Source organism: Ciconia boyciana, chromosome 7, assembly GCF_034638445.1.
Source record: "Ciconia boyciana chromosome 7, ASM3463844v1, whole genome shotgun sequence".
NCBI lineage: Eukaryota > Metazoa > Chordata > Aves > Ciconiiformes > Ciconiidae > Ciconia > Ciconia boyciana.
Window position 1 is genome coordinate 52313463 of NC_132940.1, and position 22947 is coordinate 52336409.

Genomic DNA, 22947 nt, shown 5'->3' on the forward strand with positions numbered 1-22947 from the left:
GAGACACAGGAAAAGAAATAAAAACATATTATATGGATGATGGAGGTACATTTTGACATTTGTAAAAGGTGGAATTTTTCAATAACCCTAAAGAAAAATCTCCACTGTTCTCCAAACTGAATCTTTTTCTTGCTTTCTAAAACCAAATAAATCCATAAAGGAACAGTAAATATTTTACCAATGTTAAAATATAAATAGAACCCACCTCACAAACAATCTGTGGGTTTGATTTTTCTTTAATTGTACAGTTCATGCTGAGTCTTTACGGTGAACACTATAAGCCCACACTACAATTTTGTAGCATATAAGAATACATTTAACCATAATCATGTTTATGAAAAAAAAGCCATTAAAAAAACAGGTGAGTAACTCTGCAGCCCTGACATACCTGGGGATTTTGTCAAGAATGGAAGGCGCTATCAAAGAAACACCAGCAATGCGCACTCACAGCAAGGAAGGCCGGCAGTGTCCTGGGCTGCATTAGGCAGAGCAGTGCAAGCGGGTCAAGGGAGGTGATCCTTCCCCTCCACTCAGCCCTGGTGAGGCCAAATCTGGAGTGCTGGGTCCAGTGCTGGGCTTCCCAGTACAAGAGACAGGGACACACTGGAGCGAGTTCAATGAAAGGCCATAAAGCTGATTGAGGGACTGGAGCATCTGTCATACAAGGAGAGGCTGAGAGAGCTGGGACTCTTCACCTTGGAGAAGTGAAGGCTCAGAGGGATCTTATCTGTGTGTATAAATACCTGATGTGAGGGTGTAAAGAACACAGAGCCAGGCTCTTCTCAGTAGTGCTCAGCAACAGGACAAAAGGTAACGAGCACAAATTAAAGCACATGAAACTCCATGTGAACACAAGAAAAGACTTTTTTTACTGTGCAGGTGCCCAAACGCTGGAACAGGTTGCCCAGAGATGTTGTGGAGTCTCCATCCTTGGAGATGTTCAAAACTTGACTAGACATGGCCATGGGCAATGTGCTTTAGGTGACCCTCCTTTGAGCAGGGGGTTGAACTGGATGGTCTTGAGTGGTCCCATCCAACCTCAACTGTTCTGTGATCCTGTGAAATTAATCTCTGCCTGATGCAGGTCAACCAAGGACTGAGATGAACAATTTCAGTTTTCCTATTTGATTTATACTGCTCCTTTAATTAGATAAATAGAAAAGGAGCATTCTGTTTTCTAGGTTAAGAATCACATCAAAAGGCTGCCATCTTTCTCATATTAAGCTATTGTTTAGCTAAGTACATTCAAACAGTCAATTCATTTCAGTGCTCCAAAACTCAAAAGGGATTAAGAACTGATGAAGAGTTTTAAAGACAATGTACTGTCCACATGCCAGCTCTCACAGGAGCGATATAGGAGATACCAGACCACTCACAGGGGAAATGTCCCTTCAGTACAGACCACAGCTGCAAAAGGCCCGACAGAGGCAGCACTATACAAATTCTTGATTCTTTAACATATGAAGCAGGTAACTCACACACAAAAATGAACGAAATACAGTAAGTCCTGACAGCTGTTTGAGAGTTAAACACATGCTTCTGGGGCAGAAATTTCCAAGTTTGCTCAAAGTTCTCAAGCAACTGCTGACACATAGTGGTAATTCAGAGAAGGAAACTTTTGTTCTTCATGATCCAGACTCAACTGCCTCAAAAACTCTGCTAGAATTAAGCCTATGCTTCCAATGCAGCCTGTTCTGAACTCTGCTTTGCTGACATATGGCCTCAGCATGCTTCCTGTCACTTTGAATTTTTCCAAGGACAGATGTGGGCTGTGCGTTGAAGCAGGTTGCCTCTGTGCTCCCCACTGCACTCAGAACTGCCTTACAGCTGCATACAGGCTTTTACCACAAGAGGAGAGGAAACTCAAAAGCCAAACGTCACTTTTGAGAACGGGATTGCGTCCCTGTCCTTTACAGGAAGGATGCTAGGCTACTTGCAGTAAACTTTGCAACCACAAAACCCAGGGAATTTGCTATCAATAAATGAATATATACAGCTTAGCCAAGAAATAGGGAAATATTGCAAAACATCTAAAACTTTTTATTCAAATCTTTTTAAACAAAGCACCCCAGTTTCTTGGCAGACACTGAAGTGTTTTCTTTCTGCATTTAACAGAAGACTTAAGATGCTTAACTCTGGAGTTCCTCAAGGAAAGTATGAATCACATTGCTTTAATATAAAATCAACTCCCAATTTCCTGACTTCATGGGGAAAAAAAATCAAATATTCATGTTTCTCTTTAATACATTAGGCCATAAGAACCAGCATAAAGACTGTACTGAAGAAAAAAGGAAAAGAGTTCAGGAGTAATGGCTGTCATCCCTGCAGATCCCTGTGCTGCTGCTGACATGAGAGAGTGAGGCCACAGAGTACAGTTCAGTGTCACAATGATCAGCCAGTTCATGTCCAGAAGTGATACAGCTCAGAGCGTCTCTGTTCCTACCAGAGTTAGTCCATAATCTAATCAGCCTGCTACAAAAATCAAGAGATGCTAGTAAATTTTAAAAATTACAAACAGAACTCAAAAGACAAACACACTGGGATGCAGCATTGACATCATCGTCACTCATCAGCATGGTCCCTTTTCCACCAAATGTGCAACATTCTCAGATTATGAAACTGTAATTACAGTAGTAGATGCAAAAATCCTGCTTTCCACTGATATTTTCATGTCTATGTTCATAGGATGTGCATGCATAAAGATAATAACCTCACATACATAAAGTTTTAGAAGTTCAAGTGTTCAACACACTCAGCAGAAATATTCTAATGTCCAGGTTCATAGTACATTCAAATCCAGAAACTGAGATCCTTTTCTCTTAAAAAAATATCCCTCGCATATGACAGCAGATGCTCTGTTCACCCATTCTCTTCCTAGGCCTATGCACAGTAATGCCACCAAGGTCTGTGAATTCCCTCTTCATCCACCCTGGAGTAAATGAAAGGAAAAGCAGGTCCTCCTTGTGGTATATTCAACTAATGAGTTCAGGCCTATTGAAATCAACAGTTATTTCACTCAAAACCTAAACTTTGAATATTGCAAAAAACATTGGACTTTCATTGAAGGTTTTTATGTTATTTTTCACATAGCTTCTATTAATTCTTCAATGATTTTTTAAATGTGCCCAGAAATTGAATGAATTAAAGGTTCAAACGGGAATGTTCATTTTATACAGACTTTCAGAAAACTATTCTTACATTTTTCTCCACAAATGGAAATGCCGTTCATGACCTGAAGGCTTTCTTTAAGGATCATAAATAGAACATTTCCTATTCAAATGGAACTAGAATTCCTAATGACACAACGATGTTTTATACTTTCCCTCTTTCGATATGTATCTTTGAATCACATCTGAAAAGCAACAATATAATCCTTATAAATGTGGAATACCTTTCCTCCATTTAAAGGAAGGCTGAATAGAAAATGATGCTTTATTTCTAGCTTTTGTCACCACTATTCCTTTGCAGTTTCAGTCTCTCACATCTCTATTGCACGTTATACTGTCACTGACAGCAGTTGTGGCAACAACATAGTCAGCAATAAAAAATGTTTAGAAATAATGAATTATTTTAAAAGGTTCTTAACACAAAATAAAATTGTATTATATGCTTTCTAAATTAGAAAATCCATTACAACTCAGAACTTAAAAAATAAAAGAAATTAAAACTTGCTTTTAAAAAAGCCCTTTTACACTAACACTGGACTTCGTTCAGGTATCTGTGTATTTTGGAAATCATGAAGAAGCTAATTTCCTAGGAGTGTAATGATATGCAGCTAAGAGAGGAGAACTTCATTGTTAAATTGCATAGCCCAGTATAAACTTCTGGCTAACAGTGAAAAAGTAATTACTGAGAGACAATTCTGCATTTTATGTGCACTAAAATATTCACTTCAAATTTATTAAAACCTAAAATATCAAAAACTGAAATAAAGATTCCAGTACTCTCCCATTAACTTCAACCCAGACTAAACTCTGTGTGGTTGTATCTGTATACCCATAGAACATATTAAATTCTCCGAGACTTAACAGCTGTAATGAAACTCTCTTCCTGAACAGAGGAAGCACCTGCCATGAAAAAGGAAAATGATGAGCTTTGTTATAGTGCCGCGCATGCAGGGAAAAGCACCCTGACCCCCTACACAGAAGGCAGTCACAGCACAGCTGTCTGTATGCTCTGAAGCCTTTACCAGATATAACACTGATCGTCCTTCAACAGGTGGGATAGACACGTCCTTCTGCAAATATCCAGTGAAAATACACTCTCTTCAGTGCTGCCCATCAAACTCTACAGTCTGAGAGTCCATCACAATCCTGAGCACCTTAAAGCTTTGGTACTTCAAGCATACAGCTTTGTATGACATATTTTCTCTCCTCTCAGGACAGCTCTGGGTCTGGGAATAGTTAATTACCTTCAGATTTGTCTGAAGTTGGAGCCCTGGCTCATTCTTTCCTAGAAAGAGATTAAAATCATTTAGTTGTCAGTTCTATTCATCTCCATATTGACAACAATGAGTGAGTGGTGCCTGCTGAGGCATGCACCGCTCACAAAGTACTCCAGCCTGTGAAGTACTCTGCTCAACTGGGAAGACAATTTACAGAGCACAACGAGAAACAGAACCGCTCGTTCACATACATCAAAGTGATTTTGTTTTCTAATAGGGAATGGATCAATCAGAACATTCAGCTCTGGGGCCCCCAACATAAGAAGGACATGGAGCTGTTGGAGCGAGTCCAGAGGAGGGCCACGAAGATGATCAGAGGGCTGGAGCACCTCTCCTATGAAGACAGGCTGAGTGAGCTGGGGTTGTTCAGCCTGGAGAAGAGAAGGCTCTGGGGACACCTTATAGCAGCCTTCCAGTACCTTAAGGGGGCCTACAAGAAAGCTGGAGAGGGACTTTCTACAAGGGCATGTAGTGATAGGACAAGGGGTAATGGCTTTAAACTGAAAGAGGGTAGATTTAGATTAGATATAAGGAAGAAATTCTTCACTATGAGGGTGATGAAGCACTGGCACAGGTTGCCCAGAGAAGTTGTGGATGCCCCATCCCTGGAAGTGTTCAAGGCCAGGTTGGATGGGGCTTTGAGCAACCTGGTCTAGTGGAAGGTGTCCCTGCCCATGGCCGGGGCATTGGAACTAGGTGATCTTTAAGGTCCCTTCCAACCCAAACCATTCTATGATTCTATAACAAACTCAGTCTCACACCAGTTTTAGTTCAATTAAATATCTTTAGGGGAAAATACATGATCAAACACAGAATCAACACCGTATCCGGGGCCTGTTGATGGATACCATGTATTTATTCAGGCTACTGGGCCTCTTTTAATGTTTTATTAACTTTGCCCTGGTGACCATTTTGTGTCTAGAATCCGAATTACTGGATTAGCACAAATCAGCTGGAATTTTCCCTCACTTCTCACATCCTGCCAGCTTTCTGCGCTCTTCTGAAGCAAGGTCTTTCTCTGTCAAACTCTGTAGACCAAGTAATATTTGTTGGCCCTCATGGCCTTGGATTCTGAGAAAAATACTGTCCTGCAACTGATTTTGGACACTTACCCTGAGGGATTTTGAATCTCTCCTACCAAAAAGCTGTGTTTACTTTTTGTGACGCTGTTTTGCTCAGCTTCCCTGACTCACTTTGAGATACAACTCAGGTGTCAATACTGCTCCCACACGACCTTTCAAGAATTCTCCTGGCATGTTAGCATGTCTCATGTTTAGCTTATGGAGAAATAAGTTAGATAAAGTTCATTAAAGCACATTCAGAACTTTAGCACTATGCGCACAGATCTCACTGAACTGAATGGGAGATACAAGTAAGTTCCTGACAGACTGCACTCTATAAAACAATTCATCAAAAAGTCCACCATGACTCAAGGTATGTGTGAGATCTGAGTAACTTACAAATTATCTGCCGAGTTTCCCTCTGGCAAGCTTAGACAACACCAAACACCTTCTCCTTACAGTTGTGCGGCATGGAACATTGCAAGGTTGCTGCTTGAAGGCTTTTTCGAGATAATACGTAGTTTTCAAAGAGGAAATTCAGCTGGGAATTTAAAAGCAGAAGCAAAAGTGCAGAGACTTTGGGACATTCCTGGATTTAATGGGAAAAAGTCCTTTCCAGTTCCTGGAAACATATTTCTCCTCTTACTGGAGTAAATTCAGAGGGGAAAAAAAACCCTACAAAAAACCAAACCACAAACCAGTCCTTTGCCAGCATGCACAATCGTGGTTACGACATACAGAACCTTTCAGTTCTGCAGTGCTTAGTGTTACGAGGCATGCTATATCTCAGCAACCTTAAGGCACTTCTACCTCTGCTGCTTCAGGGTATGTTACAAGATAGTTTAATAAGTCACTAGTCACTTTTGTTTCAAGCAGAATCCTAATACGAAAGAATTTCTTCAAGAAATCGAGACACTGCATTAGCTGTACGGTGACGTGAAATTCTTTCAGAACACATCGTTCTAGAACAACCACTCAGCTGATTGCGAGGACTCGCAGAGCACATTCGTCTTGAAGCGAGACATGGCTTCTCATGACATCTTGTGGCAGCGTGACAAGCTGACAGGGGTTTTGTTTTCACAAGAAGTAACTTAAGATGCTGCAAAACAATGACATCACAGAAAACCAAACACACACCAAAAAGCACCAACTTATAATCAAATTAAGCTGAACAGACTAGCAACACTTTTTTAAGTCAGAAAAATTCCCCATAAAAATATTTAGAGACACAAAGTATAAAATAATAAGACCATTATTTTAAAGTAATAAAATAAAGTCAGAAAACTGAAACAAGTTCAGTTTGAGCCAATTCAAACTGCATGTGAGCTACAGATCTAAAGACAAGTATGTATTATTAATACTTAATATATTCTTACCTATTCTAAGTAGAAAATCAGAATCTCCTTTTCAGATTGTGGCTTGCAGGGAGAGATTGGTACAGAAGGGAAAAGCTTCAGTGTCCAGAAACCTAATTACAAGCTGACTCAATTAGGCTAATTTATGCTGATATTTATGTTGCATGTAACTGGAGAAATATCAAAATAGCAAATTTTATTTCCCATTTGTTTTCAAATTATGTTCTGAGAAAAAAATGTCTTTTAATTATACCTGAAATAACACAAATTGTGGTTTAATACTGTCCTAATTGAAAAACATCGGTCCCAGAGGAATCAATAAATGGCCTGCCTTGAAAAGGAAATCAGAGGTAGCTCTAATTAAATACAGTTAAACAGAACAAAATTACTTAAGATATAGTCTTATTTTCAAACACATACTCATCGCCAAGCACTCAAGAAAGATGTTTTCCCAGTCATTAACTGAGTAATGCTTAATTCACACTATTTTTTGATGGAAGGTATTTCAGTTTCTCTCTATGCAACTTGGCGTCTGAAATCCTGACTCAGCCCCTCATACAGCTTCTGGAACAGTGGTAGATTTTCCTGTCAGGGCAGAAGCAACTGGGTTTGTCTAGACTTTGCTGGGGGATAACAGAGCAAAATACAAGCAGGTTTTACATAGTCAGAGATGAGCAGTGGAGAACAAACAGAAAGCTCCTGGGAGGAACATTCACCCGGACCTGCTGCTCTTATTGAACAGTCAAGAAGGGGTTTTCAAAAGCAAATGGCTGCTGTAGCACCTTCAAAGCAATAAAATCCTACACCAGGAATAACTCATATTTGGACTTCAAATGGGGGGGCGGAGCTATATTTCATTCAGGTCATACAGTCTTAGATTACTGCTTCTGCCAAATTTAGCCACAGCACAAAGGTGCAATGAACAACCAAGAGCCTCCATTCTGCAGAGGGATTCACGTGAGAAGCCAGTCCATGCAGTCCTGTTCCCATGGAGAAGCACCCTCTGGAAATCCAGGGGAAGGTGCTCCTGGGAAGGAAATGAAAGATGAAAGTTTTAAAGGTAGTCTTCACTCAACTGTTCCCTAGCTGTAAAATGGTACGGCAGTACCATCAGACTAGTGGAAGACTTCAGCAAAGATGCCTGCAACTGCTTTGGAAGGTATTAATATGAAGCAAGTAACATCAGTCCTGCATGGAGATGATTCATTCCACTAGATCCCTACTTTGTTCTTAAGATATTTATGATTATTTTGTAAAAATGGTTTAAAAGATCTGATCTATATCCTGCAAGTACTGCTCATCTTTCCAAACCATGTTGGAAAGGGGACTTGTGTGTCTTCCTTACACTCACACATTACTGTGTCATGAAATACATTAGCACAGGTAAGAAAGACAGTCTTGTCAGAGCTAGGATTTAGGAGACCGAGAGGCTCACCTCCTCATCCACCACAGGCTTGTCACACACAGCATAAGCCCTCTTATGCCTCAGATCAAAAATTTGTAAGATAAAAAGGGCACTTTCCCACAGAGATACTCTGAAGCAATAGACATTAAAGTCTGCAAAGTGCCTGAAGGACTACTGTAACTCCACAGAAACAAATTAGACATTTAAGATCCTGCCTACTGTCTTGTCAAGCTGCATGCATTTACTTTGCGTGTAATACAGAGCTTTATTTCATAACCAGCTAGAGACTGAAAAACAGATTTTTGGCACAAGGGGATTTTCTGGCATAGTTACACAAAATATAATCAATGGGAGGTTGTGAAGCATGGATTGGGCATCTAAGAGTCAAGCCCTCCTTCAATATCACAGCTGTGCTTTTGGCAAAATCTGAAGAGGTTGCTGGGGGTAGGGAAAGAAGTCACCACAGACACAGCATATCACAATATCCAGTATAAAAGACAACTAAGCTGTTGCTAAACAGAGAAACAGCGATGGGCTACAAACCCACAAATCCTGATCTCTAGTTGCCTCCACTCTGAAAAATAGTATACAGACGAAAATTATTTTTTTGTCCATTTTTACAACACAAACCAAAGCGAAATCTTGAGACAGTATGACATGCAGCATGCCACACAAAGCAGCTTTCAGCAACCATCTTTGCTACGTCAAAATATAAAAGCATACTAATTTTGTAGTCACTAGAGGGAGCCATCTGGCATTTTACTTGTGCTATTCCTCAAGTGTTTGAAACTCAAATTTCATGGCTCTGCTAAAGGCAAAGATTAGTTGTGTCAGATCTAAACATACTAACTGGTAAGTGTTGCAAAGAAGAGTTTGGCTACCTATTTATCTTCCCCCCCCCCCGTAAGGAACCCTAATAGACACTTAAATAACCTTCCAGTAGAAGCTAAAATAATCTTGGAGAATATTACCTCACTGAAATAAAGTACATCTTTGTCTTTGAAAGCAGGTTGGGAAGCAGACTGGCATGAAGGTAATCTTCACAAACTGCGGAACCCTGACACAATAATGGATTTCTCCTGGTTTTGGAAAGCTCTTTCTGAAGGTCAGCAAACTTTATTCTTCATGTAACTCTGTCTTCAACTGACAGGGACATAATATACCCTTTCTACCTTTGTGGTGCAGACATTGGGTGAAGTTATACCATCTTAACATACAAATACTGTATTTTTATGGGTTCTCCAGATCATTTGCCCAGAAATTAGAATGGAACACAGAAGACTGCTCAATCCTGATCCACAATGTGCTATACAAAATAAAATGTAACTGTGAAGCATTAAGAAAGCAGGACGCACAGAAGACCTCTCTGGACCATATATCACATATGTAGGTGATAATGAAAGACTTTTGTGATCTATTTGTCTCTCAAATTCTGTTTTCTAGAATTGATCATGACTAGTTACACCTATAATGGGACTATACTGGGAACTTCAGATGCCTGAAGTGCACAGCCCTAACTGTGTTTACATATCCCTTACAGGCTGTACAAGGCTCTGGAATAGACAAGATCATGACCAATTTGCTTAACTTAAACTTCTATGGCATCTCCTTGTGCAGTGCTGATGGCTGTGTCTGGAGGTGGAAGAAAGAAGCTCTCTTAATTTCCATAGTTCAATCAGTTTAAGGTCTGAAAATGAGCCTTGAAGGAGCTTTATGCTAGAAGCCTTTTACCTCAGCATACAAATGATAAATTAATTCTCAAAAATTGAGTAGATGAACCCCAAAAAGAAACTGTCCCTTTCCTGTACTATGGCTTCTCATCCAGTCTGGATAGAGCACGTTTCCCAGAAAGGAGCAAGGCCTGTTTTCAGTTTGCACCATTACTGAAACCTTGGGATACAAACACAGCCAACCTTGAATAACCTTCCTCTGTCTACATGGGACAGAAAAAGAGATGAAGCAGTAATGGAGAGAACACCTGCCAGTCACAAGCTGCGACTCAACACTGGTCTTAGCCAGACAAGGGCAGAGAGGCCTCCTCCCCCAAGCCATGAGAAACATTTACACCATGTAGTTATCCCAAAAGGGAGAGCAGAGGAGTTGTGTGCATTACTACAGAGCAGCTCCGAGTATATCCAATCCCTTCTGCAAAAGCTTATTTAGATAGGAACAGGAAGGAGACATACAAAAGCAGACAATTAATAAATTAGGCCATTACTTCCCAAACATGATAGACGTTTTGAAGCCCAGGATGCGTGTCTCTGCAGTCTTCACCAATTTTTTGGTACTTCACCTGTAGTCATATCAGGCCCTACACTTACCTGAAAGCACCAAATATACTCAGCTAGGAGCAGAAATCCCAGAGACTGCGAAGAAAAATGCCCTCTAATTCTTCTTTATTTATACGCTGTAGCGTAAGGTACAATTTGTGCTTTAGAAATTCAAATGGACAACAGTTTATTAGATGTTCAGTCCCTGTGGACTGCTTTCCTTTGACTAGTATTGTCTTTGACTGTACAGATGAAAGCCTTTATACAAACCATGTCAATTTTAGTAGAGTTCTTCAAATTTCACCTTCACAAGAAGCCTAATCTGACAAGACATGGAAGATAAGGTGCTGGATATTAACTTAAATACTTTAATAATTTTGTCTTTCAGAATCATCTGTGTAGAAGGAACCATTACATTAACACCAACAGTGGTTGCACTGGCACCAACCTGAGCAGGAACTTTGCTGCTGCACAGGGTAGTAAGTAACCTGACTAATATAAAGACCATCTTGAAATTAGCCTGGCAGGAGTACATTGGTAACAGGGATTATTTTGTCATTCATTGAAAATGAAGGCCTTTAATGCTCCAATTTACACTCTACTGATTTTACACTGTAATACAAAGACTCAAATGCTGTGTATACAAACCTTATTTGCAGCTATTGGTGCCAAAGAAAGGCATGTAAATCAATCCACCGTGTGCCTGCAGGAGAGTCTGAGGGAGAAACTGAAGCTCTCGCCGCCTTTATTTGTAACAGCCTCTCTTCCATCAAGGTGTATCTAAGCTTCCACTCATATTTTTAGCTGCTATATTTCTTTATGGATACAATTCTATAAAAGTATCTAATTATGATGAACAAGTATTTAGAAAAGCTAATATAGAGCTTAAACTTCTATGAAAGTGTATATAATAATGAACTGGCATGTCAAAAAATCACGAGAGCCTATACTTTCAAGAGAACCTAATCACAATGAACTGGCATGTAAGAAAGCTAAAGAAGCCCTCCAGTGAAGTTTGACGGACTTAATTCAGTTACCTTTGTTAAGCACTAGCTTCAGCAGAGCCACGTCCGATTTCAGTTAGAGAAGGCAAAATTCAAACCATGTTCAATCAATTTCCTCTATATGTGCTTTTGAGATACTAAAACTTCACGATATATCATATGCTTTTAAACCTCGTTTTGATTGAAACTTCTCTCAAAATAGAAAGTCTCACTTTAAAACAAAATCTCTCCATGCGCATTGCATGTATGCAGCAAAAGACAGTGATGGTTTTGAGGAAAAAACTTATCACCTCCATTTCATTTGAGAATGACTGTCTTGCAGCACTTAAAACAAAAAATAATTTTAAACCTCATTTTTGTAAGGAAGTGCACCTTGAAAACTACTTGTTACACACCAAGGACTTTCACATCCATTTCAATATCAGTAAATAATTTAATTTCTGTTCTGTAATCCAAAAAGTACCAGAAAGAAGAGCACTAACCAAACATCTTTCAGCATCCAGTTAAGAACTGAACAAGACTGAAAATCCAGTCAAAGGGAAGGAATATTCACTCTCTACATCTTAAAAGACACTAGAATAAAGGATGTGGACAAGAGTCTTAATATAGATCCTTTCTCTCACTGATTCTGTTAAAAATAAATAACAACCATTTTAATGTTGCAGCTTTATTTGAAAGTGACTTAGAGTTTTGGTAACACAATTTTTTATACAAAATTGATACAATGAAAAATAAACTTCAGAGGTTTCCTAGAGCAGATTACAGGCTGTAAACTCATAAGCAAATGTACTCTATAGAAAAAGAACTTTGTTCAAAGTCATTTGCAGACCAGCACCTGCACCAGACCAGATCCTGAAAATCTAGTATTACTCAATGTGCCAAAAAAAACAAAGCCCACCCAAAACCTCGCTTCCTAAGTAAGCAAAGTGTCATTGCAGTTGTTCTACCTAACTGTATTTCCAATTTACAGTAACAGTTGTGACTAACTGTACACAAGAGACACATCAAGATTTCCAACAATATCTTCAGTGAGTAAAGATCAGCTTTTACATACCTGGTATTTTAAAGGTTTTTAAGGAATCATGGACAATAACGTATTTGGACAGAACTTTATGAATTGCCATTTCCAAAGAACTCCGAAATCCATTAAAAAACCCCAAACACCGCAAAGCCCTGTAACAGTTCCTTTTAAATTATTTCATCTTGGGAGCACTAATTATTTTTATTCCTATATCTGCAGTACATCAAAATCCCATCATATAAACTAGCAGTATTCATAGGACCTGGTGAGGGGAGGTGGGGGGGAAAGCTATACAGTCCTGCAACTCTTTTACCATTCTTATCACATGCTCAGTAGAAAGTAAGCCTCCTCCCAAAACTCATCTTTTTTATTTGTACCTTTGTCTGAAATCAGGTTTCTCAAATAGAAAATCTATTTTGAGAACAAACTTTCTCATTATACAGTTCCTCAAATGTCCCATTTTTGGGGGTAACTGTACAACTTGGCTTCATGCCACCCTTGTAGGCACAGGAAAGATACTGTTCCTCAGATATTAAGGCTGTAGAGAGCTACCAGACAGGAGCAAAATACTACTACTCCAGCTGTGAAAATAACTGCTATTGTAATTCTTACACTTGCTGTTCTCTGTATCCCACAAAGCAAAATGGTTCTTAATCACGCAATCACATCGGACTTCGTAGAAAACTGCAAGGGTCTGTTTTCTGCTCTCTGCTCAGCTTGCTTCTCAGTTTATGATTCCTGGGCTCATCAATCTGACTTGTTTTATTGTGGCCGTTCATGTGTGTGTGCTAGGAACAGCATCAGTGTAAAAGGATGCTAATCCAGTAACCCCAGAAATCTGCAACTTTAAGCCTTCCCTAGAAATTGGAAAATTTCCCTAGAAATTCCACTTCCTTTTCAGGCTCTTTGCCTTTTTCTTTCATCTCTGAAACGTATACCAGTCCTCCTTTATCGCCGCTCTCCACCCTGTGATACCAATGTAAACAAAACCCAGTGACAGAATAATCAAGTTTTGCCAGTGAAAAAAAGCACCATACCATTAAACCTTTGCTCCTTTTAGTAGAGTTACAGCAGCATTTAGAAACCAAAGCCTCATGCATATTACTGCTTAAAACCTTGCTCTCAGGTCCTCTCTGTAAACGTACTCTGCAATGCTTTGGATCCTGGTATTAAAACGGAAGAGATATTGAACATACTGTGTGATCACAGGAACACAAATAGTAAGTTTCTGTGAATTTCTACCTACATAAATTTGTGTGCAACAGACCTACTTTGTGCCTGGTGACATTTACGATGCAGATTTAGTTCTCCTGTGAGGCTGGTGAGTCATTCACTAGTCACTGGCATTGAACAGTTTTGCCATAGCCACCTCTTCCAGCATCATAGTCTTGCCGATACTCATCTCGGACCTTATAAAGGAGGAGAAAAGGGAAGTCCAGTAAAGACAAAGAAAAACAATTTCTCAAAAACTGTTACACCACCAGAACATAGTCAAACTGAGTTCACAACATGTAAGTGGCCACAAGGAGCTGACTGACAAAACAGAAGGCAAAGTGCATCATGCAGAAGCCCAGAATACAGCATAAACTAACTTCCTTTTTAATAATGTCCAGGGGGACTCTTTAATCAAGGCAACCAAAGTGAGGATGCCTAGCCTCATGCTTCAGCAGTAAAAGCACCTGCTACCTGCTCAACTTTAGGTAAGCTAAGTGCTGTCCTTTGTGTTCTTGACAGCCTTATATTTTCTGGGCTTATTTATAAGCATTATCTCCCCAAGCAGCCAAGAAGTTTCTAAAAGTACTTTCAGTGAAATATATGAAAAAGTTATTTATTCTTAGTGGATAACATCATTGATAAGATGTCTTATGGACTAACATATATTGCTATTTTAAACAATAATTTGTAACTTGCTATTTCTGAAGTTGCTCTGAGTGTGTTCATTCAAAAAGCAGTAATTTGGCAATGTCACCGGTCCCTTAAAAACTAGACTGTACAACAACCTACCTGGCCCCCTGATCTTCCACGACCATACTGTCTACCCTCCTTAAATCCTGCATCCCAGTCTGTCCTTATGATCCTATCATCAAGTCTGGTTCCATTGATGTATCGCATTGCATTTTCAGCATCTCCTCTTGCATAATACCTTAGGAATAGGTTAATGAAAAAAAAATGGGCTTCTACTTTCAACACATGGAAAAAAGAACAATATCAAATGGGCTACAAAACCAAGTATTTGCTTGAATCAAGTTCCTGCTCGGTTACTTTCAAAAGCAACTGCTTTTATGAAGCTATGTGGGCTGAGAAAACCGCTATTGAAACAGAGCAACGTGCAGGAATTCAAGCATATTAAAAATGCATATATTGGATCAAGTTCTTTAACCTCGCTCACTCTTAAAAGCATAAAGCTCTATTACTAAAGAAAGAATGAGAAGCCCCATGCATGCTCTTCTCATGCTGCAAACTTCCACCAGTTCGGTGAGTTCACTGGAACCAGTAACAGAACAATCTTCAGAGACACGTGCATGTAATCAAGTCAACACATGACAGGGATGCAAGATACCAAGAGAAACTTTATGCGTATGCTTGTGTGAGAAGAAACACCTCTTTACTCGGGCACTGAGAATATGCTTCTACTGCAGAGGCCAACTATGTAAAAAGTGTCCGGCTTGAAGTATCAGACTGAAAGGAACCTAATAACCCCCACTCGACGTGCAGCCTGTGCTTGCCCTCTCTCGCCCAGGACTCCCGCAGACACTTTAGCAACCGAGTAATTTTATCCTCGGACAATTTTCCCCTGACTCAGAGCCTGCATTTCAGTTCACCCACGCCCTGACCGCTCCTGCCCACCGCTGCGGCGGCCTGCGGGCGGCACAACCAGCTGCCGCCGCAGCGCGGGGCCCGCTCCCCCCGCCCGGCTCCAGCGGCCGCGGGGCAGCAGGGCCGGGCCCGCAGAAGGATACTCCACGAAGCAGAAGCCGCAGGCGGTCTTCTTCACTTTGTCCAGCCCCATGATGACCTTCTTGATGTCGCCGCTCTTGCCGAAGAGCTCGTGGATCTGCTCCTCCGTGGTGTAGAACGAGAGGTTCCCCACGTACAGCGTGCAGCTCTTCCTCAGCAGCCGCTCCTGGTCGTACCGCGTCCCCTGAGCGGCAACGACAGCGTTACCACACGGCGGGCCCGCGCCCGGGCCAGCCGGACCGCCCGGGCCAGCCGGACCGCCCGGCCCCCGCCCCCGGCAGCAGCAGCAGCAGCAGCAGCAGCAGCGACGGCGCCCCGCTCACCCGGAAGTGCTGGTCCCGGTACTGGCTGAGGTCAGCGTAGGAGTCGCTGCGCAGGACGCTCAGCGTCCCCCCGGAGCACATGGCGGCACGACCCCCGCCGCCCCACGGCCGCCCGCCGCCCCGCCGCAGCTTCCCGCCCCGCAGCCCCGCGCGCACGCGACCTGCGGACGCTGGGCGGGCAGCCAATGGGGAGGCGGGCCGCGGCCCTCGCGAGAGCGGGCGGGCGGGCGCGGCTCTCGCGAGAGCGGGCGCAGGATGGTGCTGCGGCGGGTGCTGTTCGCGCTCCTCAGCAGCCCGCGGCTGATCGAGAAGCTCTCCGAGTCGCGGCCCATCCGCGCCGCCGCCCGCCTCACCGCCGCCGCCATCACCCGCGGGCAGCTCGGCGCCCGCCAGGCGACGCGGGACCTGGGCCCCCGCCTGCTCCGCCTGCGAGACGCCTTCCTCGGGGAGCTCAAGGACGGCGCCCGGGCGCGGGGCTGGCCGTGGCCCCGCGGGCGCGGGCCGGGCCGGGGCGGCCGCCCCGGAGCCGCGCCCTGACTGCCGCGCCGAGCGAGAGGCAGCTGCGGAGCCGCATCCGGTGCAGGATCCCGCCGGGGAGGAGGAGGAAACCGCGGCCGCTTCCCTGCGCCAAGCGCAGGAGGACGGGTGCGTTAGAGCCGGCGGGTGAACGGGCCCCGGGGCCTTGGGGCCGGGCTCCTGGTGACAGCCGGACCCCATCGGCCTCTCCTGAACCGGGCAGGGTGCACTGGCGTGCAGAGCCAGCCACGGAGGACCCCAGCGTTACCCCGCCTGCGTAACGCGGATCGCGAGCTGCGGACTTAACGCTGCCTTTCCATAGCGTACAGCCAGGAGCGGTTCCTGAGTCCAAGCATGAAAACGTGAAGCATGCTGCTTATTGGTATGATGGATTTTCATTTCAAAGTCAGTTTACACTTTCCACAGTACTCAGTAACAGGCAGAAGGCAGACTCACATTAAACATCGTCCAGAATACTGTCAAGATTGTCACTTTAAGTGCTTGATAAAAAACTTGAAATAAAAACAAATTTCTCACTGGAGTTCCTTTAACAATTTCTGTCCATACAACAGTAATATTCTACATTTATATTGCAACTTGGGTACAAAAAGAGCTTAAATGTCGATGATGATGGTGATGGACAGAATAATGGCCCATTTTACAGGTAGGTAAAAGCACACCTCAAGTCTATGATAGCAAGAAGGGCTTAGGGAAAAAAAAATGACCAATAGAGCCATCCTAACTATAAATATGGAAAAAGATGTATCCATTGTATGTGATGCACTGGGCTGGCTTACTTAAGTTGCTGTATCTAACAACATAGGAGACTAAAGTAGTTAACCCTCCTTCATAGTGTGTTTCGCTATTTAGTCCGGCTGACTAGATGCTTAGTTAACTAGGGAGGATGATTTCCATTCTTTGTATCACCCCAGATGAAAAGAACCTTGCAGATTACCTGAGATAAAGTTTCTAGCATTGCTGGTAAAATTAAACCTCCCACCAACAAAGACTTAGGTGTGCATGGAGGGAAAAACTGCATCTGTGGTGTCAATGATGAAGGTCTAGCTGGTGAGACAAAAGCAGTGTATTTTCAGTCCGAATTAGTATTCGTAGTCCAGGTTCTCTTCCTGGCTCTATCACAGGTTACCTGTGCAGCGGTAGCGAAGTCATCGTGCCATGGGAATGGTGCTCCATCGCATCCCTGAAGAGTTTCAAGATCTACCCCGCTGAGATTGCCAGAGATCATATTAAAATAATTATCAAAATTTAAAAGAAGCTGTTTAAGAAAGCTGAAAACAGTAAGCAGGACATGAAATACCAGCTCTAGCACATGGCTGTCATCCCAATGTAAGAGAACAAAAAGGAAATTAACTTGGAAAATGCATTTGGTGTCATGCTGCTTTCATAACTGCTTCCACTACTTCATGAGTCATCCGTACAAACATACATGCATCCCCTTTCCTATCTCCCCCCAAAACGTGCACTTTTAATTTACAGGCTTGTCAATAATGAAGGATGTGGGATGAACATGTAGGGGAGACTTAACGCAAAATGCTTTACAAGAGAGCAAGAGCTATGTTCCTTAGAAATCCAGATCATACGTTTAATGTGGAAGATACAGGCAAATCCTTCACATAGGGATTTTTCCTAGCTTCCCTTGAGAGCCTGGCATCAACCTATATTGCCTCTGTTGAAAAACTGGCTCATAAGACCTTATGTAAAGCTGTGTGGATGAAGAACTGCAAAAAGCATTACTGCCTTTATAAGCAGAAAGAATTCAAGTGTCAGATTCGTTTCATAGAGAAAGGCTTGACATATAATGCATGTGCCAAATTAGTGCATCCCTCTGTGTCAGGATGTTTTGGATCCAGAAGTTCACACAGGCAAAAGTGAAAATTGTTAGTTGTGCTATACTATTAAGCATACACATCATTCTCAGCTGAAGCTCAGAGTTATGTGTATCCTGCTTTAAAATCAGACTGCTCTCCAACAGAGAGCCAGGATGTGATCTGTCATTCTCACTAAGCAGATTTAATGGGGAGCAGTTACTGAACGGGGAGGAGGGCGCAGGGGATGCAGCTCCTCCCTTGGATCCTCACACGCTCCCCTGCAGCAGAACTGGTGGATCTCTAACCCTGCGGTAAGCCGGTTCAGAGATCCATCTGGTCAAACGCATACAAAGGATCAAATCCCTCCGAGTTACCTGTTTTCCATCTGCACAGCTTGAACCAGCTCACCGCAGGGCCTGCTGTGCACCATTGCCGGTGCTAGAGCCACGACAGAGCGATGAAAGCTGCGAGATGTGCAGTGGGAGTGCACAAGGGAAGGACTGCCCCGTTTGCAGTGGCTGAACAACAGATGGGCTTAACTCCATCAAAATGCAGCATTCTCAAGCTGCTGTATGTAATACATATGTAGCACGTCCACAAGAATAGAACTGTGGCAAGAAACACTAAACAGGCAGAGCCTGGATTTTAGGGTTTAGCACAAGTACTTACACTGAAGCATCTTCCATGTTCTAAATCAGATTCTGTCAGATCAACACTGGGGATTTTTCAAGACAGAACCACCCAAGACAATTATTGCAGTGCAGGTGCCTATATCGTGACTGCAGTCTGGCCTCATAACTGAGAGGAGGCTCTGAATTTTTAAGAGCATAAAAAGAAAACCTTATTGAGTCAGACCAGCTTTTGTCTAGTCCTGTAACCTCTCTTCAGCAGCTGAGTTAATGCCTATTATCAGTAAAAACCACACAATCCACAAAAACTCTGTCAGAGAGTATAAGAACTTTCAAAAATAAATCTCACATGGAAAGAGCTAAGCTTGAATCACAGTTTTGGTGGGCTCTGATTTCATCCTCTCTCATCAGGAAAATTACACAAGTTCATATGAAACACCACAGGGTCTGAACAATTCAAATTTTAAGCAGGTTCTATCCAGAACTGGCTATATGGGTGAGTGTAAGAGCGTGAAGAAAGGGAATAAAGAGACTCAGGTGAGCTCCCAGTGCCACTGCTTGTGCTGAAGGTGGGTCTGTGAAGAGGAAGGTCTCGCAGCACCTTTGGGCAGTGCCCAAGTGAAGTGAAAAACTAAAACATTGTTCTCCTAAAATCTAAAGGCTCTGCTGATCTCCGTCTAGCTGAAGGATGTATAGTCCTAACTGACTTCTCCAATTTCCACTGAATAGGAAGGGTATTTGTGGTGGGTCTTCCATTGATAAGTGTGGAAATATCAAAGTCTCGTTCTTGAACGAGACACCACATTTGGTAATTGTGGCCCTGACTGTACCAGGGATTATAACAAAAACGTGACAGTCATTGCAGGTAAAATTGTTTGCTCGCTGCTCTACTGTTTGGCAGAGGGTTTCTTCTTCAGACCCAGCCATATCAATGACTTCTACATGCGAGTCTCTCTTCTTGATATTAAGCAGAGACCTAGGAGGCATGTAGGTGTGAGCAAAGAGTAGAGTATAGTGTCTTGGGTGGTTTGAGGACTCCGGAGAATGCATGAGTTGCTCCAGGTGAAACAAACATGGTATCAGTCCTCCCTGGTGTAAGCACCCAAACAGCAAAGCCCCGAGAACATTGAAAATAATAATGACGTGTTTCCACTTCACAGCTCTATTCTGTGATGTGCTGAACAGGACTAATGGCAGGATGAGAGGAATGAGAAACCGAGGTTCTTGGTGACTGAACAGGGAGAGAAATGCCAAAGGAACAAAATAAAACAGCAGTAATGTTGGACTGCCCTCAGAATGCACTAATAGCCCAGGTGACCCATGGTAATATGATTTGACCCGTATTAATTGATGGATATATTTCTTTAACATTTTAAAACCAGCACTGATGGCCAGAATATGTAAGATCCCAAAGAGCATTATTCCATTGACTGTAAAATGTGTAACTCGTGGGTGACTTCCATGCAATGCAAGATTATGAGGATTAAGATTATAGCTGAGAAAATTGAAAGGAGTTACTATCATTTTCTCATTTAATTGACCTATTACATCAAACAGGTTGCTCTTTTTAATGCTGTAGAGGTTGTCTAAGCCCATGGAGGTAAAATAGAAGGTGTCGGCCGTTACAAAAACAATGGCAGTAAAACATGCACATAGGACAAGCTTCAAAAAGTGGTTTATGACAGTTTTAATGCTCTTTTGAGAGTCAACAATTAAACCTGCCCAGTAAAGCAGGGGCATTAGAGCAAATGCCAAGAAGGTTGGCCTGTTGAAAAACCCAGCGGTCATTATAATACCTATGAGAGGGCTGCTTGTAGGCTCTGCTAAGCTGCCATCAGACTTTCTTGAGGAAACCAATACCATCAGAAGAGCAAAGAGAAGTCCTTCAAGTGTGTTGGTAAATGTTCTTGTATAAAACACCAGAGTGACATACGATCCAGCAAGAAGTACCAGTGCTTTCCACGGATCCGCTGCCCAGAAAGGAGCTAATCGATAAACACTATAGTCGAGTATGAAAGAAAACATCGTAAAGAGAAGGCGAGGTGATACAAGAAGGGTGTAGCTGTTGATGCAACTTGAACATATGTCCAGCTGCTGCAAAGACTTGATCACCCAGTAGGTAACTCCAGATGTCATTAATGGGAAAACAACTGTTCTGCAAGGAGAGCTGGAAAGGAACTCCCAAGGATAATAGACCTGTAGGTTTAAAATATCTCCTATAAAGGACGAAAAAAAGAAAAAAAATACATACACACATAATATATTTTATTCAGTAATTCAGTATTAGGGATGCACAATAGTATACACGATACATGACTTATACGAAGTTGTAACTTAGTGTAAGAGGCATCACGATGCAGAGCAGTCCCTAAACTTTTGAGACTGCTGTCAATATGGAAATTTTCAGGACTACACCGTTAATCTCTACAAAGCTTCAAGAAAAAAAAGAAGTGCGTTATGGTGATACAGTCCCAGGCACCACTTGGCACGGAGGGCACACGGCAGAAGCACAGCCACCCAGAACTGCCCATCCCTCGCTTGCAAGAACCGCTTTGTAACACAAAGGGAGCGCAAAGCGGGTTGCTCCGTTCCATTTTCCGTGCAAACGCCCCGTTGTAACGCGCAGCGCGGGAGGAAGGCTGCACCTCAGAACGACGGCGTACGAGAGACGCGCCTGCACGTTGCGCGGCACAGCTTTGCATCCCCCGCGGAACCCGCGCTGTGGGGATGCACCCCTCGGCGCCTCTCCACCCCGGGCGGACCGGACCGGAGCGGACGGGACCGTCGCTCTCGCACGCCGCGGGGAGCGCTCCCGCCGCTGCCCGCCGAGGGGCCGCGGCCGGGCCCAGCGCCCCGCCGGGCATGCCGGCACCGCGGGGCCACCCCGCCCCAGCCCCGCCCCTCCCGGCAGCGCCCGCCGCCTTACCTGCCATCACCTCGGGCGACTGGAAGAACTCGTCGGGGTGCAGGTAGCCGGCCTGCGGCAGCAGGCACCAGCCCGCCCGCAGCGCGGCCAGCAGCGCCCACAGCCCCTGGGCCCACATGCCGGCACCGGCTCCGCCGCCGAACCGGCTCCCACCCCCGCGCCGCCAGGAGGCGCGCGCCGCCGGCCGAGGCGCCGCAGCGGGAACCTGCCGCGCATGCGCAGCGCCCTCCGCCCGGCGGGACTGCGGCCCGGCGGGCCCCGCCCCCTCCGCCCGGCCCCGGGCAGCGCTCGGCAGCCACGTGAAACGCGTCGTGCATCACCTCAGAACGGATCCACAACCACGAGCGGCGCGGAGGTAAGGAAATCGGCAACCACCGCCTCTGGGGGACAGTTTGCCAAGAAGAGACTTAGAACACTGCCTTTTCTGTCTTCTCCTGTGAAGGCTAGTAGCAGCCTGGGCCTTGAGGGCAGGGTGCCGTTACCAGGCAGACCGGCTTGCACTGCCTCCAGCCCTCGTGTGTGTGCGCATATATTTACACACACATATGCACGTAATCGCTCATGGCAAGAGCATGTAACAGCAATTCTGCAACTGAGACACAGCAGGGAAGGTGTCATTGCCGCCCTTCCTTTTTTATACTAAGCAAGTGTGAGAATAATATTTTTTTTTAAAAAACTGATTTTCTGTAGTGTTGTATTCACAAAGATAATTCACTGTAGGAAGAAAATGTGAACGTGAAATTATTGTTCAATTGCTGCCTACAAACAAAATCATTCCATGAAAGGACAGAGGTGATGAATCCAAACATTCATACAAGCGATGCAAGAAAACAAGGAGGATGTAGGCTCCTTCACAGGCCCTCTAAGGAATGGAGCAATGCCTGATAACGGCGGGGTAACAACGACACTAACAGCCTCACAAAACCAAAGGACTTGGAGATCTAGCGATATATCCTATTTAAAAAGCCACGCTGCAAGCTAGAAAGGACCCAAATGTGGCAGAAATGCACACATGTATCTATGGAGTATGTATGGAGGGATATGTATCCAATACATCAACTATGTATCTGATAGATAAAATCTAACACAGTGTATTCAAAGGCATACAGACTGAAAGCCATGGCCAAAAGGCTTCAACTAAACGGCCAGCAGTGTCATGGATCCCTGGCTGACAGGAGCAGAGCTCAGACCCAAGGACTGCAGTCC

The 22947-nt window shown here is 43.6% G+C and overlaps 2 protein-coding genes across 3 annotated transcripts; both read right to left on the minus strand.

The window, feature by feature from the left end:
* Positions 1–12196: 12196 nt before the first annotated feature.
* On the minus strand, positions 12197–16626 carry LOC140654387 (uncharacterized). Of its 2 annotated transcripts, XR_012043411.1 has the most exons (5): positions 15842–16626; positions 15521–15702; positions 14565–14703; positions 13832–13969; positions 12197–13723 (listed from the first exon to the last, which is right to left on the minus strand). XR_012043411.1 is itself a non-coding variant. In XM_072867627.1 (4 exons), exons 1-4 carry the CDS (start codon positions 16556–16558, stop codon positions 13898–13900), a joined length of 1110 nt encoding a protein of 369 aa, XP_072723728.1. In that variant the 5' UTR covers positions 16559–16622; the 3' UTR covers positions 12197–13897. The 2 variants fall into 2 exon arrangements, 1 of the variants encoding a protein (XP_072723728.1); XM_072867627.1 differs by having other exon boundaries at positions 12197–13969; positions 15842–16622.
* Positions 16627–19270: 2644 nt separating this feature from the next.
* Positions 19271–21932, minus strand: PIGZ (phosphatidylinositol glycan anchor biosynthesis class Z). The gene is made up of 2 exons (XM_072867726.1): positions 21742–21932; positions 19271–21031 (listed from the first exon to the last, which is right to left on the minus strand). Exons 1-2 carry the CDS (start codon positions 21857–21859, stop codon positions 19470–19472), a joined length of 1680 nt encoding a protein of 559 aa, XP_072723827.1. The 5' UTR covers positions 21860–21932; the 3' UTR covers positions 19271–19469.
* Positions 21933–22947: the final 1015 nt, after the last annotated feature.